Here is a 17,262-nt window from a genome sequence, read left to right on the forward strand (position 1 = left end):
TACGTCAAACGATTAATTTATGCTTAAACTTTTTATTTAAACGATCGACGTTTCTGAACTTGAAGTTGTTGGCGTGTAGATGAAGCGTGAACATATCGCTCTGTATCGCAAACACACAGCCATTCTTGGGGATAGACTTATGTGTCGAATCTGGGGTTATTATAGCAAATGAGTTCTCTGTCTCGAGAATACAAATTCCTTCTTTGCCGACTAAGCTTGCGTTGTTTGAGCTGTGAACGATTAGCCGGCATCCACACAGATCAGCTTTGAGCATTTTACTCTGAATTGAGTTTATATCACCCGCAATGATATCTTTTATGTACTCATTCCACAGCTTATTCATCTTTACAGCGGTTTCATATGACATTGCACATTTCTTTACTGAGTACTGAAGTTGCTGCCTCCGACGCTTTGATTTCGTTGGTTTCGCTGGTTTCGCTGCTGGCTTTGAAGCTTTCAATGGGTTATCAAGCATCACTGTACTATCCTCCAACTTGCTGCTATAAACCTTTGAAGCTTTCTCCTCGTTGTCCTCATTTAGCCTCGACCTCAATAGCTTCTCAGCGAATGACATTGTGATGGTTAAGGTTAGAGTTCTAACTGCAGCTGGTGAAAGGAGCTGCTGATTTTAAACTGTAACGGCTACAACGACTCCCCCTCCCCTTTATCCTCCTCGCCGCCTTCAATTGTACCTCCCGTCAAGCATGTCGTAACTGAGTGCCTTGTTCTAAAGAAGTTCTCGCTTGCATTCATTCTATATCCCCTTTTACTCTCAAATGGACAAAAACTTCCGCTGCGACTATCCCAACTGCCATTCCACCTTTACTAGACCCGAGAACATGATGAGACACAAACGGAACATCCGTATGTTGACTTGATTTCACCGCAACTTTCCTCACCTCTTCACCCAGATCGCCAAAACTCTAATCCACACATCTGCAAGTGCGGTAAGGCGTACAGCCGTTCGTGCGTCACTTGTTCACTCGAGGACCGTTCCAGCTCTAACTGTATCCCAGCGACATCCTTCTGCGTCACCAGAGAGTATGCGCTGTGAATCTGAGTGTTGACGGGAGTTTGCCCCCGAAACATGCTCTTCCGCCACAGCCGGTTCATCCTCAGGGATATTACAGCTACTATCCGACGCCGGTACCTGTCGTAACCGCAGGTCCTTCTGCATTCTCAAATCCGCTCACTCCGTCTGCTCTGTCTGCATCAAACGAACAGCACCACGAGCAGCACCGGGAGTACTACCAGCTTCACCAGCCTAACTACAGCTATCAATACCCACCGCAAAATCAATCTTCCGACGGTGCTTACTTAAGCACGCAGAACGCGCCACAACATCCATACCAATATTATTATTAGTGCTATTGTTACTGTTATTGCTATTGTTATTACTAGTCAATTCCGCTTGTGTATTTTATAGGTCAACACGTTCCTGTGAGTGGGTCTGAGTGCATCTGAGTGCATCTATCGGAGCAAGAAATGTAGACTTAGAGACTCCGTACGAAATTTGCATGTTCTACTTTCAGCTTTGTCTGGTGGCGGCTTTCGCTCGATTTTACCATTCCAGGTATATGCGCACTACCCAGTTAACCAACGGAGTATGGCTGCTTTATCCCCCTTCTGGCTATTCAACCATTTAACGGCTTCTCTTCCTTACTGTTAATCATCACATTCTTTCGGTCAAGATTAACACCCTCAAATTGTAATCGTAATCGTAACCGATCGATGTGCCTGAGTACGGCACTTGAGATCGCTTCGACTGGCGCGCATGTGTGATGAGTGTATCTGCATATTGTATTTCGATGTATTCATCACCCTTCGCAACTCAGATCGATCTTCCCTCCCCGCACACATTTGATTCCGTCTGTAGTAAGATAACAATAAATTCTTTAACTTATCACAAATGTGAATTCAGATAAATAGCAACTTATGTGATTTTTGTAGGAGCCGCCCAGTCCAAAAATAAAAGGATGAAAGTGCAAAAGTATTCGTCAGCTGTAGGATTCGAACCTACGCACTACAAGAGTACTTGATAGTATGCTTTGGAAGAACTTCACTTATGAAATTCTAATCAAGCGCCTTAACCACTCGGCCAAACTGACATGTCATCTCTTTCTCTTTGCCACTATATATTCTTGTCGTTTTGAATAACAAGAAAATCAATCAGTTGAGGCCTGTTTGTATCTATATTCAGCGTTTTCATGTTGTCGTAATCCTATCAATAATACTTGGAAGCGCACCTCGACTGTTCGTTAGGAGGCTGTCTAAGCTACTTTTTTGGGCGCTTTTGTGGGTTTTCATTATCTACTGTTTGCCGCGGTGATTGAGCTGCAATTCTGATTGCCATGATTTACTCTTTTGGAGGTTGGTCGAGAGAGGGAATGACGTGAGGTGACGGATAAGCGCTTCAAGGGATGACACAAAGATTAAAGTAACAACTAATTAGACGTTAATGATTGTCTCAAATACCTTCTAAGCCACTCTCTGTACGCATCATTACATCACCAAAGTTCAGATCTTTGTAGTGCACATTTCACCACTAAGCCATTAATATCAAGCTGAGAATATGTAAGGGTACTTAAATGATCTTGTCACTCACAAAACTAATCTAGTGTAATTTTCGAATGCATTTTATGAATCTGCCGTCTTTGTACTGCCCCTTACAACCAGAAGGAAGGTCGATTAGAACTTCAATCTAGGAATAAATACTTTTTCAAAAAATGATCTCTAGGATTACACAATGTTAGTCAGCCAGGAGTTATCTACCTAATCCACTCCTACAAGATAACACAACCTTATTATGAATAGAGCACTCAATACAACTACAAAAATCAAGATTCCGGTACACTCAAGAATGGCACAGCTCATCTCCATCCTCACACTGGCATTGAGGCGTGAAACGGTTCTATGATATGCATTGACATGTTGTGGCATGTGTGAGAATACATAGTAAGATACGAAGCAAACCATCGCCTGACTGGTCCCTACGATCAGCAGGCTAGATCCGAAGACATAACTAAAACGGCTAGTGAAAAACTTCAACCGCAACCAAATTAATCAAAGACGAACGGAAGGTCAGATTAACGTGACTCTAACATTAATAAAGACCGTTAATAACTCTAATAACTGAAAAGGAAAGTAAATGCGTCACCTGCCTACCGCTTTTGGTAGTTACGCGTTTGATTTTAGCGCGATTTTCCAAATCGAATAATTTTGCGTATTTAATACAGATCTCTCTGAGTAGCGTTCATCAGACCTATCAAACGGAAAGCTTGAACAAACTAGACGCCGGCCGTCCCACTTATAAGCTTTTCAAAACAAAGAATAAAAGTTCAGCTCTGGTTAGCTAGAAAGAAACTCTGGTAGTTACAAAACACATACTTCATTATACACACAAGTACTCTCTTTATCACAGCAAATACATACAATGCCAGCACTCAGAAATGCAACATCAACACCGTCATTCGGAGCTACTCAGCGCAGACATCCTGCCTCATTGATGCCAGTTTCAAGTCATGCGCCGGCGCTAGTGGATCTCATGCGCTCTCCGATTTCTGAACGTATGGTTGAAGCACTCGCTCAAAAAGTCTCAGAAATCATTCCAGTAAGACCAGAAAGCAACGGCAACAACAGCCCAGAATACTCACACAACAGCGGTTATCCAAGTCCACCACCTAGTCCAGTCAAGCCGCGCTTGGCAAAGGTGGGACATGTTGCTGCCGAAATGTCCAGAGGTCCGCCACCACTCAAGCAATTTATCAAGACGGTTCTCATCGAGTCTGGCTGTCAAGTGGCTACAGTACTGTGTACTTTGGTGCTCTTAGATAGGTTGGGATCGAAGCTACCACCAGCTGCCAAAGGTATGTTTACTTTAAGCACCGATTAACTGGAATATTCTGACAATTCCTGTGTAGGCATGCCATGTACTCGTCACAGAGTCTTTTTCGCAGCTATGATCATAACCGCAAAGTCACTTAATGACTGTTGTCCTAAGAATCGTCACTGGAGAAAATATGCTTGGTCGTCTGTTAGATTTGCATTGGAGGAAATTCATTTGATGGAGATCCAGCTACTCGACCTTCTTGAATTCAATATCGGGTTTAGCGAAGCCGAGTTGATAAGACATTCTAAACAATTCATGAGAATGCCACTGTCTAATCCAAATAAATCGCCACCGCAATTCAAGCCAATACCTTCAGCCAAGGCTCCATCTCCACTGAAACCAGCACTGAAGACTGCCAAGTCTATGCCAGCAGTTCGTCAAGCGCAAACGCAACCACCCATGGTGTCTAGAAATACGGGAATGCCTGGAGCATTCTCACCTAGTGCTTTGGACAATGCGTTGAAGTCTCAGCTCCCTTCAGATTTGGTTAGTAAGAGGGCGTCTAAAGACATGTCGGTGTCTTCTTCATCCGATGGTGGTAGCAGTCTGCCTGCAACGCCATCAGATGTTGCAAGCGTCAGCAAGCCTACACTGGCACTTGCTATGGCTTTGGAAAATCGGAAGGGTAGCGGAGGTGCTGCAAAAGACGAAGATGTGGACGAAAGTCTCACTATGCTTCCAGCCCATCTCACAGCTCCAGCTAAATCAATGCACGCTCCAGGTATTGCTGGTTTGATCTCGCGTATAATGAAGCATCCTGGTGGTCACGCACAGCACCAACCAAACAGACGGAATCAAGATACTGCTCCGTTAGTCTAAATTATTTAAATTATTTTTGTAAACTATCAACTGTTAATGCACATTCTTTGTTTTGATGGAAAAAGATTAAATTCATTATTTTATACACACAAGATATGTTCTCATTTTTTGTACTAAGTATCGACTTTTATTGCTGTTTAATTCTACGAAGGCTGATAGTCCTCTTTTGGCGATTCTTCCTGTGATTGTGGTTGTTGTGGAGGTGTAGATTGTGGCTGTGGTGAAGATGTAGGTTGAGTTTGCTGCAGTTGTGGTTGTGTTTGTGACTGTGTTGGTGCTGATGCTTCCACTGGTTGAGGAGCAGGGATTTGAGCTGGTTGATCTCCTGCGGCTGTTTGAGATTCTTCACTTGGCTCAATTTCCAAAGATGGTTGATCTTGCACAGGTGTTGGAGATTGTACACCTGTTACAGCCTCGCGCGACTCAGGCTTAATGTCTGCTGATGGATTTGATTGCGGTTGTTGAAGAGGTTGAGCGAGAAGAGCTGGGACATTTTCAGCACTGGGCGTTGGTAATGTTGGTACTTGGCTTGGCTCTAATTTGATTTCCGCCTTCTGCTCATTAAGGTGATGCACGTGCTGCTGTTGAGCCTGATTGATAGCCTTGGCTTCCTCATGCACGGGCGTAGACGCATCATTCTGCAGCTGAATTTGAGCATTCTTTGGCAATCCACTAGCCAGCGCCTTGGCCTGCACACCCTCTGGTAGCTGGTTATTTACTTCAAGCTGTTTGATAAACTCAGATTGTGATGCTGCTGGATCGGCTCCTTCTTCAGGCTGACCTCCCTGATCTAATCTGTTACGGATAGATTGGAGTAGAGAAGATTTGACCACTTTCTCAGTAGATTCAGCGTTACCCTCTTCTTCAGCTCCGACGCCGTATTCTCCTTCACCGCCTCCGACTGCCTTGTCAAGCTTCAGCTTTGTCTCTGCGAGTCGCAACATATCCTCTTCGATTGTACCCTTGGATACAAATTTGTGTATTGTAACATCTTTCGTCTGACCAATACGGAATGCTCTGTCTCCCGCTTGACGATCTGCATGTGGATTCCAATCTGAATCAAAGATTACTACGACGTTTGCAGCCGTCAAGTTAATACCCAGACCACCAGCTTTTGTAGACAGAAGGAAGACCTGAATATCGGTGTTTTCGAAAAATTCATCAACGAGGATCTGTCTCTCTTCGACTTGCGTCTGGCCTGTAAACATGAGGTATCTGATAGTGTGCTGATCGAGGACTTTCTTGAGAATTTCTAACATCATCGTAAATTGAGAGAAAACCAAGACTCTGTCACCACGTTCCCTAGATTCTTTTAGTATCTTCATCAGCGCTGTGATCTTTCCTGAATCCATGTATACGCTTTCTGGTAAAGTATACTTGTTAACGGTCTAAGTTGGGTTAGCTAAACGAATTATTTACGCAACTTTACTACAGACCTGGAAATTTTTGGAGAAGTTTTGCAATTCAGAATCAGTCATGATCTCCATATCTTCAACGACGAGCTCATAAACGCTCTCCTTGAAGTCAGGCTCTTTCAAACAATCTTTTGCCATTTCTCGAACTATTGAGGTGTTGAAATGACGTCTGAACAATAGTGGGTGATTTGCAGCTTTTCTCAAATCCATGAGAACATGATTGGAAGACTCTGAAGGATCTTTGCCCTTTGATGAACCTGCCTTACCTCTCTTTCTTCCTCGTGTTGACTCTGTGCCAGACTCTGAAGGAGTTGAAGCTTCAGTCTTGTCTGTCTCCACAATAGCCTTGCGTGATCTAGACATGGTCTCTGTGTAAATATTCCTTTGGCTATCTGTCAAATCGCAGTATGTTATCAATTCCCTTTTACTTGGTAAATCTGTCAACACTTGTGCTTTCTTTCTGCGCAATACGAATGGCTGCATCATTTTCTCTGTGGATTGATTAGTTGCGAGAGTTGGAATACATCAATACCTACTAGCTCTTGAAACACGCTCTCTTGAAAGCATGGAAGCGTGAACGCCGGGCTTGACCTTGAACACAACACGCAGCGCTTCTTCAGTGTCTTGGAAATACTCAGGCAAGATAAAGTTAAGCAACGAAACAAGTTCTTGAAGGTTGTTCTGAAGCGGTGTACCAGTAAGCAGTAATCTCCAAGGCACCTTCAATTCAGCCAAGTACTTGTATGACTTTGTTTCACGATTTTTCAACATGTGTCCTTCATCGAAAACAGCAGTGCGGAACTTCATCTTGCGTAAGAACTTTCTATCTTGGGGAGAACCTTGAGCAAGATTGTAAGTGGTGATAAGTACATCCATGTCGTTTCTTGAAGGTAATAAGTCATCCCTGAGTATAGATCTTTCATGTTGATCGCCATAATAAGACTTGACAACCAATGATGGAGCAAATCGTGAAAACTCTCTCAGCCAATTTTCAAGTGTAGATGAAGGTACAACGATGAGGTTTGGACCAGGTTGCTGAGTGTTTTTGAGGGCGGCAATGAAAACAATTACTTGGAGTGTCTTACCAAGCCCCATCTCGTCTGCCAAAATACCGGAAACCTTCTGCTTATGTAAATGTTCTAACCATCTTACACCTTCAAATTGATAGCTCTTCAATTTTATTGAGCTTTCGATGAGTGCAGGTGGGGTCTCGTCGTTCTTCTCCATCTGAGAGAAGATGGAAGATATTCTACCACCAACTTGTTCACACTTGTCGAGAACCTGGTCAACCTGCTTGTAGGAAGCTATCAAATCCAAGTAAAAGTCAAAGATGGTGGTAGAGACACCTTTTGTAGCTTTAAGTTTTGCTCTTAAAGTGTTTGCATTTTGGAAAGGCCTCATGGACATGATAGCTTCCAACGCCCTTTCAGAGAGGGCTAATATTTCTTGTATCTCTTTAGGTTCTGCTTTGTTGAACCACTTGACGGCCTCAGACTCGTCGTAAACAGAGACGGTAGATTCTCTGACACCATTATCGTCGTCTGAATCGCTGTCACCACCGAAATCACCTTCATCGTCTGAGCTATTGTACTGCTTTTTCGATTGTCTCTTGACGGAAGTCATATTATTCTCTCTAATCTTAGACTGAGTTGGAAGAGTGGTCATCTGTCTAAACCTGAGTGGCTGGGGAGGCATTTGAGGCTGTCTGATGAACTGAGGCTGCTGTCTCTGTATAACTTGAGGAGGGAGTGGTTGAATGTGACGCTGCTGTTGAAATTGCTGTTGCTGAGCTTGTTGCTGAGCTTGCTGCTGCTGAAGAGCATTCAAAGAAAGCAAAGTATCAGTCGCTGTCCTGTAATCTTGATTACAATCAGCCAAAACCCGTTCAACGAGTGGAAGTTGATCAGGTCTAAAGCCAAGAGTGCGAACAAAGCGCTGAGCCATAGATTCCTCTACAACGGGTCTATAAAATGAGGGATTTGGCATTAAATTTAGCGGTTGTTGAGGAGGTGGCTGCATGAGGTTTGGGTTGAAGATGGGGAATGAGTTAGTCATATAATCATAATTCTGTTGATCTGGCTGCTGTGGAACTTGCGGCTGATTAGGATCAAAGTAAGTCGGAAACCCGAACGGATTATAGTTGTTGAAATTCATCCTAGCTGCTGGTCACCGTTGAAAGCAGAGAGAGAGATGCATGCGTAGACATATCAATGTAAAAATATTAAAACATTTTATTTATCTTCTAAGCTTAACGCTGAGTTGTCTGCTCTATTTCCAGTTTTCTTCTGCGCTGGTGAAGCCTCTGAGCCATACCGCAAAAGTCCAGCGAATCCAAAGAGTAGCCCAAATAAGCTGAAAGTGTGCATATATCTCCAGAATGTTGAGTCCTTAAGAAATTTGTTATCAACCGATCCATCTTCTCTCTTCCCCGGCCGACTTCGACGCTGATAAATATCTGTCCACCACGCGTGAGAGCGAGCTGAGTCATTAAAATAGCTCGATTCCTGCTGGTATTTCTTCCAATTACTCCTCTGTTGTGCTTGATGCTTTCCTTGCTGTGTCCACGCGTAATTTGCTCTCTGCCTGCGCCTATTATCTAAACCTGCATTTGAAGGATATCCGTATGGTGTAATAGGTGTGCTATCCATCTGCCTATCATAATTACGCCTATTTATCCCTTAATAACTCGGAAATGGTGAATACTAGCACCACTTACCTCGACGGCGCATCACCGAGTATCGAATAAGCTTCAGTAATGGACTGATACACACGCTTAGCATCTGGGCTGTCATTCTTATCTGGGTGATACTCCTTGCTTAACTAGGCCGCGTTAGTATTCTCCCCATAGCCAAAGGAAAACTCACCGTGTAAAATGCTGTCTTTATCTGCTGTGGCGTTGCAGAAGCGCTCAAATTGAGCGTCTCATAATGATTAAGAATTCTTCTGCTTATGCTTAAATATCTCCGCCACTCGTTCATTTTCCAAGCAGACGACGTCACTGTAAGAGATCCATCTTGCTCCTTGACGACGATCATCTAACAAATTATATCCACTGAAACGCCTTTAATAAAAAATGTCCGATTATAACTACAATGACGTTCTCCTCCTCACCATTTCTGATCCAAATCCTGTCTACAATATCGTTCAGGTTTTCGGCGCAGTTTTCGAGTCAACCGTTGAGGATCTTAGCAGACCTTCTTCTCCTGTCTCCGCTCAGGCTCCTGCTTTCGGCATGTCCTCTCTTAAAATTGAAGACAAGGCTTCCGACCCTTCTGAGGAAATAAAAAAGAGATCAGAGAGGTATCGCGAGAGAGCTCTCGACAGGCTAAAGGAAGCCGCTAGAGAAAAGGGTGGAAACGGCGTTATCGGCGTCAAGTGCGAATATACCCCTTCAGGCGTACGTCTTGGTTGTTCAACTACGTCATTTGCTAACTCCGACTTTCAGTTCGACGGTGACGTACAGCTCTTCGAATGGGTGGCCTCCGGAACTGTTGTTTTGCTCAAGCTTAAGCAACAAATGGTTAGAATGGGTCAATAAAACTAAACTTTCCATAGTTTACAATCTTTTTCATCATGTATTAACTTCATTCGGCTTCTTCGTTACCGTTGTGTTGCTTTTGTGTCTTCCAAGCATGTGCCATTTCTAAGAACTTGAGTGATGCTGGGTTACTCTGTGTCTCGTCATCTGCAAACAGCATATCAAAGTACTCTTCAACTCCATCGTCTGTGTTGCGCCATTTCTTCACTACCCTTGGCATTTTACTTTGTACTTTTTCAACCGTTGTATTGTCACCATTCTCACTTTCAAACTCCTTCCATGACTCCAGCAAAACAACTCTCTTAAATATCTCGTTAATATAATTCTTCCTCCGTAATGCAAACATACCTCTTCTTTAAGTCCACGCTCCTTGAGGCTGTTGTAGCCTCTCTCGTAAACCCTCCGTGCCTTCTCCTCTCTAGGCTCATCATCTTCACCTTGCTCATTATCAATTTCATTCTTTTCAAAATGTGCATATGCGATCCAGACTTTGACGTGACTGGTGCGATCAAGTAGTCTATCATACAGACTCCTAACCGTGTTTCTACTTGACTCGCCCTCTTCAATCGCCTCTGTCTCAAAGTCGATATAGGCCTTCCATAGTACTAAATGAGACTGTTAACAATCTTATAGAAATGCATGGCTTTGACCTACGTTCTGGCATATCCAACGCATCTTGACCTACTGCCAACTCGAATATGGATCGAGCACGACCTGTGTCACCGAGCTCTGCTTCTAGCTGTGCAAACCGTATCCATGCTGAGCAATTAGAGTAGTCGAACTCCAGATACTTTTCATAAAGTGCTCTAATTCTGTCGAATTCCCTTAACTCAAACTCCAGATCTATGTATGCTTTAAACAGTCTCTCCTTTGGACACATTCCAATAGCTTGACCGAATATTTTCCTTGCTCCAATTAAATTCAATCTTCTTATCTCAAATCTCGCATATTGATTCCAGAGCTTGGCAAAAGTAAATTGCTTGTGTGGAACGAGAGCAATCGCAGTCTGATAAACGACTCTAGCCCTATCAAAATCCTTAACATCAGCCTCTTCAAAGATTGCATAAGATAGCCAGATAAAGATGTACCTCCGCCAATGTCTCTTCTCGTTGGATGGTGGAACTTGCGATACCGCCCTCTCATACAATTCTCTCGTCCTAGCGAGAGCGTCCTCTTTAGTAGCATCTTCTTCCATCCTGTAAGAGTACTCCTCCAGCTTGAGGTACTCGAACCAAGTATCATAATTGCTAGGCTCTGCAGTGACCTCCGCCTCATATTGCAACCTCCGCTTACCCAGAACTGTGGCCTCTACACCACTCCTGGATCCATATTGCTTCTCGAATCTAGTGTACGCTCCGAAAAGATCAGCGCTCTTGCTCTGCGGTAATCTCGACAGTGCGTATTTATAAATAACTCTAGCTCTATCAAATTCCTTAGCTCTCGTCTCCATTTTCGCGAATGCATTGAATACGCTCTGCGCTTTCTCTATCTGTTCTTCAGAATCACCGAAAAACTCTAAAGCCATCTGAAATATCTCTCTAGCACGATCGAATTTGCCTCTATCTTCCTCGTAACGCGCCCATTTCACCCACAACTTTGGTTCTGGCCGTATACCGATGAGACGCTCGTAGAGGCCGCTAACACGCTCCCACTCTTGGTAGCGCTCTTCAAGCTTGATATAGGCTGACCATGCCTTATCGTCCGGCTGCCACGACATCCATCGCTCGAATACCTGACGCGCACCTGCGATATTACCAATGAGCTCTTCCATGTGGACATACTTGTACCAGAATTGATTGATGCGCGGGAGGAGGGTGACTACACGATCGAAAAGATTACGAGCGTGGTTGATGTTTCTAGCTTTGAGCTCCTGGGGTTGTTGAGTGAGATTGGTGGATAGTCAGAGGTATATAGCTCACCATATCAATGTACTGCAACCATAATTGGTGAGCGACGGGCTCGACATCAAGAGCTCTCTCCCAAACAGAACGTGCACGGTCATACTCGCCCTGTGTAGCCTCCCATTTAGCGTAAGTAGCCCACGTTTTGAGCTGCCCGATTGGTTAGAAAGAAAGACGCCAAGGAAGATAAACTCACGTCTATTCTGAGCATACGGATACGCTCTTCAAACTCTCTCCTTTTGCGTCCCTGGAATTCATTGAGCTCCTCAAAATCCTGCAGACGCTGTCTGGAAGGCTGGAGCTGTGGATCTTGTCGCTCATTGGCCTCACGCAGAAGCTGCTCTGCAGTGATTTGTACATTGGCTGGGAGCCTGTTCTTTACTCTCGGTGCGCGTTCCTCTTGCATCTCGCAAATGAGCGTCGATGAGCAAGATGTAAATTGGCGTTTAAATTGATTTGATTGGTTTTTACGGTAGATTGAGATCATTTGGCTAATCTGATTTATTCATTCCAATCCAAATTCAATCCACATTGGAATGCACGTTTTCCATATTGGCTCATTAGCATATTGACTCGTTTACATACTATGAAGACATTCTCTTTTGCCTTTTTAGGCGCATTAGCTACTGCTGCATCTGCTTCATCCGATCTTCTCTTGGAGAAAGTCGGCAAGCCTGACTTCGGTGGTCAATTTGGTCCTTCTCTGAAAGTAGAGCATCTCTTCTACGATCTCTTCCCAGCCGGTGTGGCTGTCACACAATCTGGAAGAATGTTCTCTACATTCCCACGCGGTCCTGGAAACAACTACACTCTGGCTGAGTTGGTCAATATCGGGATGGACGAGGCTTTTCCTTCTTTGGAAGCAAACACCCTCCCTGCATTACAAAATGCTTCTAACCCTGGCTACTCCGCTTCTTACGACGACCTGCTCGTTAGTTGTCAGGGAATCGTAGTCGATGCGATGGACCGTTTGTGGGTATTAGATACAGGACGCGCAAGTGGAGCACAGCTACAGCCATGGGGAAGCAAGTTATTGGCTTACGATACTGGTAAAGATGCATCCACCGAGCCTGTCGAGAGTAAGTTTAATTTTCACTTGTGAGACACTCAATTTAGTCTCTTAGAAATCATTCTATCCCCAGATGTCGCCTTCCCAAGCACCTATCTCAACGACTTGCGTATAGATCTCTCAAAGAATGACAAAGGTGTTGTCTATATAACTGATTCTTCAGATGAAGGAAGAACGGGTATGATAGTAGTAGACATAGCCACCGGCGAGGCATGGCGTCACCTCGATATCCACCCATCCACACGTCCAGACACAGATGCCATTTTCTCATTCAAAGGTCAATCCGTTTATGCCACTTCGGACACCAACAAAGGGTTCTGGACGACAGGTATTGATGGAATTGCACTAAGTGCAGATGGCGAGTGGATATACTACACACCCATGACTTCTCGCAAGGTATACAGAGTCCCAAGTGAGAAGCTGCGCACAAAGCCAAGTACTTTAAACACAAACGCTAAACATGCCGCGGATGCAGCAGTCGAGTTCCTCGGTCAGAAGGGTAGCTGCAACGATGGTATGGAGACCGACAGTAACGGGCTCATATATTTCGGCGCACCCGAACAAGATGGCATACAAACCTACGATCCATCTACTGGATTATTTGGAGACTTAATCCACAATCACCACATCACATGGCCTGATACTCTCTCTATTGCGGACCACAAGCTCTATTGGATTGATAACCAATTCTATCTTCAGGACAGGTTCTGGAATGGTACTGATAGGACGGTCAAGCCATACACACTTTACAGTATCGATATTAATGCTACGTCAGTACACATGTAAACGGCGTAATTTCATGATATACATAACGTTTAATCTAAATCATCGTAATCTCTTTCGTCTTCATTAAGGTCTATGAATTCGCGTCGGTATGTTCGACTAGGAGGATTATCGCTGACTATGTGTGCATCTGGAGGTGATCTTTTAGGCAGAAATCTCTCTTTAGGCATACTGGAATTTGGTGAGCTAACCAATTGAGGATAGACAAGAAAGGGTATAACATACAGTACTATTCTGTGCTGGTGAGCTGAAGAATCACTAGATAAGAGCCATTGTTCTACCAAATTAAGATTGCGGAGGTTGGCTTTAAACAAGAAGTCAAAAAAGGCTCCGACCCAGGGCACTAGTCCCACCAAAACGTCAAACACAACGTTGATCCACTTGAGAACGTCATCAGCAACATAATAAACTGCGCTTATTCTCACCATTCTATAAACTACCATTCTAGGCGGACCTAGTAAGGAAGCCAACCATATTTGATAAATACTTATCAACCCTGTTATCAAATCTCCCAAAATTGGAATTGCGAGTAAGTCGTCTAAACCGATGCGAACATTGATTCCTAGATCACTTATAATAGGCAAAGCATCCAAGTAAAAAGCATAAGTTCGGATTGCGTTATAAATCGCTTGAGCCTCTTTATGATTACGGGGTCGCCTTGGAAGTACGAGAAACGTTGGCTTAAACTCGTACCATCGTCTAAATGGGTTCCTAAGACTACTAAAGCTGATTTCGTTCCGGAAGAACTGCAAAACAAGCTGGATGATACCCCAAGATGTCATAGTTACGTAATAAGAATGAATTTCTATAAAATAAGTTACAGTCATGGAGTTTACTTTTTCTTCTTGGTTGGACGAGCGTTCTTCTCTTTACGCTTGTTAGCCATTTCACGCTGCTTCCTGATAGCATCGACGCTCTTAATTTCACTCTTCTTGTTAGACGCATTACCGCCTCTCCTAGCTTTGCCATCAGAAGCAGCGCCATCTGGATTATTCTTCTTGTTGCGGTTCTGTACCTTCTTTTCGTAATTCTTATCCTTCTTATCGAGTGGTTTTGCTTCTGTCGTCTTGTGGTGTCTGTACTTCTTTCCACCAAGGCCACCGTTCATGTTCATTGCTAAGGCTTTGTGATTTTTCTCCTCTGTCTCTCCTGTACGTGGTAGCTCCATCTTGTGTTTCTTTCTCCATTCGTCAAACTTGCCAGATTTAAATGTTGCCGGTAAGCGTGTACCTGATTCTGTCTTGATAAGCTTCTGGTTGTCTGAACCAACACCTCCACCTCGGACAAAGTTCTTTTTCTTTTTGTCCCACTTTACCTGCGATGGTGCTGTTTTGTTCACCTTCAGTTGCTCGTCATCCATCAAGTTAACTTCAGCGGAGCGTGCTTGCTCTGCAAATGTTACACCGTCTTGTAAAGAATATCTGGTGAATAAATGGTTAGCCTTGTAATACTTTATTTATAACAGCCTACCCTTTGTCAGTGTGAGCATCTGCGTGTTCATAGCCCATGTAGAAATTTGGATCACGGAAGTCCTTCTTCTGCTTTTTCTTACTACCAGTATCGAAAACAGCCTGTATTGGGCGTCAGATGAGTACAAAGAGACAGACCACAACCTACCTCTATATCATCTTCATCAGCTTGCTCCTGCTCTTGCACATCTCTGTCTGCCTCCTTGGTGGTGTCACCTGGCGCAACTTCACCGTCCGCTTCTTCAGCAATAGCTTTCTCTTTCTCCTTCAAATGTAATCTATACTCAGCTTTAGCGAGATCCTTTCTTCTCTCTTTCATCAGCTTAGCACTGTCGTTGTTACCACGATGGCCAATCTCGAAAACAGTCTCATTAGGTCTGAAGCCATTTACAACCGAAAGTAAATCAGCTCTTTTCTGGGCAGTTTCATCGTCAACTTGCATAGTTTCTGCAGCTGTACCTTCAAATGCTGGATGCATTGCTCGATCTTCTCCTGATGTTCCAGCAAATCCCCATCTCGCATCTTTGATGATATCCTTTGCACGTCTATATGATTCTGTTGAAGCCTTACCCTGACTGCGTTCATATAGACCATGACCACGCATCATGACACCGTGCAAAGCTGTGAGGTTTGGTGCTTCGTTGAGTATTGGTGCACCAAGGTACTCCACGTAAGGATCAAGTGTATCTCTTGGGATAGTACCGATTGTAAGTGTATTCTTGGATGCAAGCTCTTCAGCTTTGTCTCTGTTAGTGGGCGAGGTTGGTGATACCAACGGTCTGGCCAAGAAGAGCGAGAGGTCGAGCAAGTAAGGCAATTCGGAGTTTGTGATAAATGACCAAGCAGTACCCTTTCTACCTGCTCTTGCTGTTCTACCAACTCTGTGGACGAAAATTCTAGCACCAGTAGGGAAATCGTAGTTGCTATAGTTTATGAGCTTTATTCATAGCTTAGCAATACCTCAAACTCACATAACGTTTTCACATCCAGGCAAATCTATACCTCTCGCGGCAACATCAGTAACAACCAGAATGGTTGATATACCCCTCCTAAATTGATCCATTTGCATCTGACGAGCAGTTTGATCTAGGGAACCATAAATGTGTGCAACTGCAAAACCAGCAGCTTTGAGTAATGTGTTGAGATATTCGACGTGATGCTTTGTAGCCGTGAAGATCATGGTTTGGAATGGTTTCAAAAATGAAGGCATAGGTGTTTTTTTGCGCTTTTTTTCCTTGTCATCTTTACTGGATACTTTCTGAGCATCCTGAAAACCGGGTGGAACCTTGATAACATCCTTTAGTAAAGCCAGTAAGGCGCTGTCCTTGTCTGAAGGCTTGACGCTTAAGAAAGCCATCTCTAAATCTTCGCTGACTTTAGACTCTGCGTCTAATCTGACCAGCTTGGGGTCAACAAGACCAGCTTTAGCAAACTCGACGAGGGTCTTTGGTAAGGTAGCTGAGAAGAGCAGTGTTTGACGGTTTGTAGGAAGCCTTGAAATGAGTTCATGAAGTTGAAGCTGAAAACCCATTTCGAACAAGCGATCAGCTTCATCGAAGACAACATACTCAACACTCTTCAAGTCCAGGTTCATCTCTACAACCAAGTGGAGTAATCTACCAGGTGTTGCGATGATTACGTCAGGATTGCTAGCAATTAAAGAGAATTGATCGTCTAAGCTCTCACCACCGACAATAACAGACCAGCGTATCTCTTCTTGGCCTTCTCCCATTTCTTTCTTGTAGCCTTTGACAAGTTCCTTACCTACACGCAATATCTGCAAGGCTAATTCACGAGAAGGTGCGAGGATCAGCGACCTTGCACCGAATCTTATAGAGTGCTGAGCGCCTAGCTTTTGTACCAGAGGGATAAGATATGCAAGAGTCTTACCAGAGCCCGTACGAGCCATACCGACGAGATCCCTGGGAGGTGTAGACAAAATTGGGGGGATAGTCTGACGCTGAATGGGTGTAGGCTGATTGAAACCGCGCAAGAAGAGTGAACGCAGGAGAGAAGGATTCAATCCTGAGGGCATGTGAGCTGAGTGTGATTAGCTACACCGCAAAAACTCACCCATCGACTGGAAGCTGCCACCGCCGACTTGAGCTTTAGCTTTTGGGCCTTTAGCTTTGCCTTTGTTGAGCTCCTTTGCAACTTCCTTTCCTTTGTTTTTATTGGCAGATTGCATAACATCGAGAATAAACTGATCGTCATCATCGTCGTCCACCGTCTTCTTGGATGAAGATGGGAGCAAAGCGCTGGAGATATCGATATCTCTGTCATCGTTAAGTCCTTGCCCGGAATTATCAACGTCCTCGTCGTCGCTATTCATAAAATCTAAATTTCCCTTCATGACTGTCTGCGTTAAAGATTGGTTAA

The 17,262-nt window shown here is 44.0% G+C and overlaps 10 protein-coding genes and 1 non-coding gene across 11 annotated transcripts; 4 read left to right on the forward strand and 7 right to left on the reverse strand.

Annotated features, from left to right (window-relative positions):
* Positions 1–4: 4 nt before the first annotated feature.
* On the reverse strand, positions 5–574 carry J056_002905 (Ribonuclease P protein subunit p29; the record flags this gene model as incomplete). Its single annotated transcript, XM_009268209.1, has 1 exon — positions 5–574. One exon carries the CDS (start codon positions 572–574, stop codon positions 5–7), a length of 570 nt encoding a protein of 189 aa, XP_009266484.1.
* Positions 575–776: 202 nt separating this feature from the next.
* Positions 777–1,365, forward strand: J056_002906 (Zinc finger protein C3H1.11; the record flags this gene model as incomplete). Its single annotated transcript, XM_009268210.1, has 3 exons — positions 777–864; positions 912–966; positions 1,017–1,365. 3 exons carry the CDS (start codon positions 777–779, stop codon positions 1,363–1,365), a joined length of 492 nt encoding a protein of 163 aa, XP_009266485.1.
* A 630-nt stretch (positions 1,366–1,995) lies between these two features.
* J056_004966 lies at positions 1,996–2,108 on the reverse strand. Its single transcript has one exon. It is a non-coding gene; the product is annotated as a tRNA-Ser (tRNA).
* A 1,325-nt stretch (positions 2,109–3,433) lies between these two features.
* On the forward strand, positions 3,434–4,708 carry J056_002907 (PHO85 cyclin-9; the record flags this gene model as incomplete). The annotated part of the gene is made up of 2 exons (XM_009268211.1): positions 3,434–3,866; positions 3,921–4,708. 2 exons carry the CDS (start codon positions 3,434–3,436, stop codon positions 4,706–4,708), a joined length of 1,221 nt encoding a protein of 406 aa, XP_009266486.1.
* A 143-nt stretch (positions 4,709–4,851) lies between these two features.
* J056_002908 (uncharacterized protein) lies at positions 4,852–8,277 on the reverse strand (the record flags this gene model as incomplete). The annotated part of the gene is made up of 3 exons (XM_009268212.1): positions 4,852–6,096; positions 6,145–6,614; positions 6,660–8,277. 3 exons carry the CDS (start codon positions 8,275–8,277, stop codon positions 4,852–4,854), a joined length of 3,333 nt encoding a protein of 1,110 aa, XP_009266487.1.
* Positions 8,278–8,354: 77 nt separating this feature from the next.
* Positions 8,355–9,158, reverse strand: J056_002909 (DnaJ-like protein subfamily B member 9; the record flags this gene model as incomplete). The annotated part of the gene is made up of 3 exons (XM_009268213.1): positions 8,355–8,790; positions 8,840–8,943; positions 8,988–9,158. The coding sequence occupies 3 exons, from the start codon at positions 9,156–9,158 to the stop codon at positions 8,355–8,357; spliced, it is 711 nt and encodes a 236-aa protein (XP_009266488.1).
* Positions 9,159–9,196: 38 nt separating this feature from the next.
* Positions 9,197–9,661, forward strand: J056_002910 (uncharacterized protein; the record flags this gene model as incomplete). Its single annotated transcript, XM_009268214.1, has 2 exons — positions 9,197–9,520; positions 9,569–9,661. 2 exons carry the CDS (start codon positions 9,197–9,199, stop codon positions 9,659–9,661), a joined length of 417 nt encoding a protein of 138 aa, XP_009266489.1.
* A 46-nt stretch (positions 9,662–9,707) lies between these two features.
* Positions 9,708–11,968, reverse strand: J056_002911 (Pre-mRNA-splicing factor CLF1; the record flags this gene model as incomplete). The annotated part of the gene is made up of 5 exons (XM_009268215.1): positions 9,708–9,962; positions 10,010–10,266; positions 10,316–11,531; positions 11,581–11,712; positions 11,759–11,968. 5 exons carry the CDS (start codon positions 11,966–11,968, stop codon positions 9,708–9,710), a joined length of 2,070 nt encoding a protein of 689 aa, XP_009266490.1.
* Positions 11,969–12,148: 180 nt separating this feature from the next.
* Positions 12,149–13,417, forward strand: J056_002912 (Major royal jelly protein 1; the record flags this gene model as incomplete). The annotated part of the gene is made up of 2 exons (XM_009268216.1): positions 12,149–12,641; positions 12,687–13,417. 2 exons carry the CDS (start codon positions 12,149–12,151, stop codon positions 13,415–13,417), a joined length of 1,224 nt encoding a protein of 407 aa, XP_009266491.1.
* A 29-nt stretch (positions 13,418–13,446) lies between these two features.
* J056_002913 (uncharacterized protein) lies at positions 13,447–13,842 on the reverse strand (the record flags this gene model as incomplete). The annotated part of the gene is made up of 2 exons (XM_009268217.1): positions 13,447–13,585; positions 13,640–13,842. 2 exons carry the CDS (start codon positions 13,840–13,842, stop codon positions 13,447–13,449), a joined length of 342 nt encoding a protein of 113 aa, XP_009266492.1.
* Positions 13,843–14,246: 404 nt separating this feature from the next.
* On the reverse strand, positions 14,247–17,236 carry J056_002914 (ATP-dependent RNA helicase DBP10; the record flags this gene model as incomplete). The annotated part of the gene is made up of 5 exons (XM_009268218.1): positions 14,247–14,835; positions 14,885–14,985; positions 15,032–15,806; positions 15,855–16,908; positions 16,957–17,236. 5 exons carry the CDS (start codon positions 17,234–17,236, stop codon positions 14,247–14,249), a joined length of 2,799 nt encoding a protein of 932 aa, XP_009266493.1.
* Positions 17,237–17,262: the final 26 nt, after the last annotated feature.

This window comes from Wallemia ichthyophaga, assembly GCF_000400465.1.
Source record: "Wallemia ichthyophaga EXF-994 unplaced genomic scaffold scaffold3, whole genome shotgun sequence".
NCBI classification, from domain to species: domain Eukaryota; kingdom Fungi; phylum Basidiomycota; class Wallemiomycetes; order Wallemiales; family Wallemiaceae; genus Wallemia; species Wallemia ichthyophaga.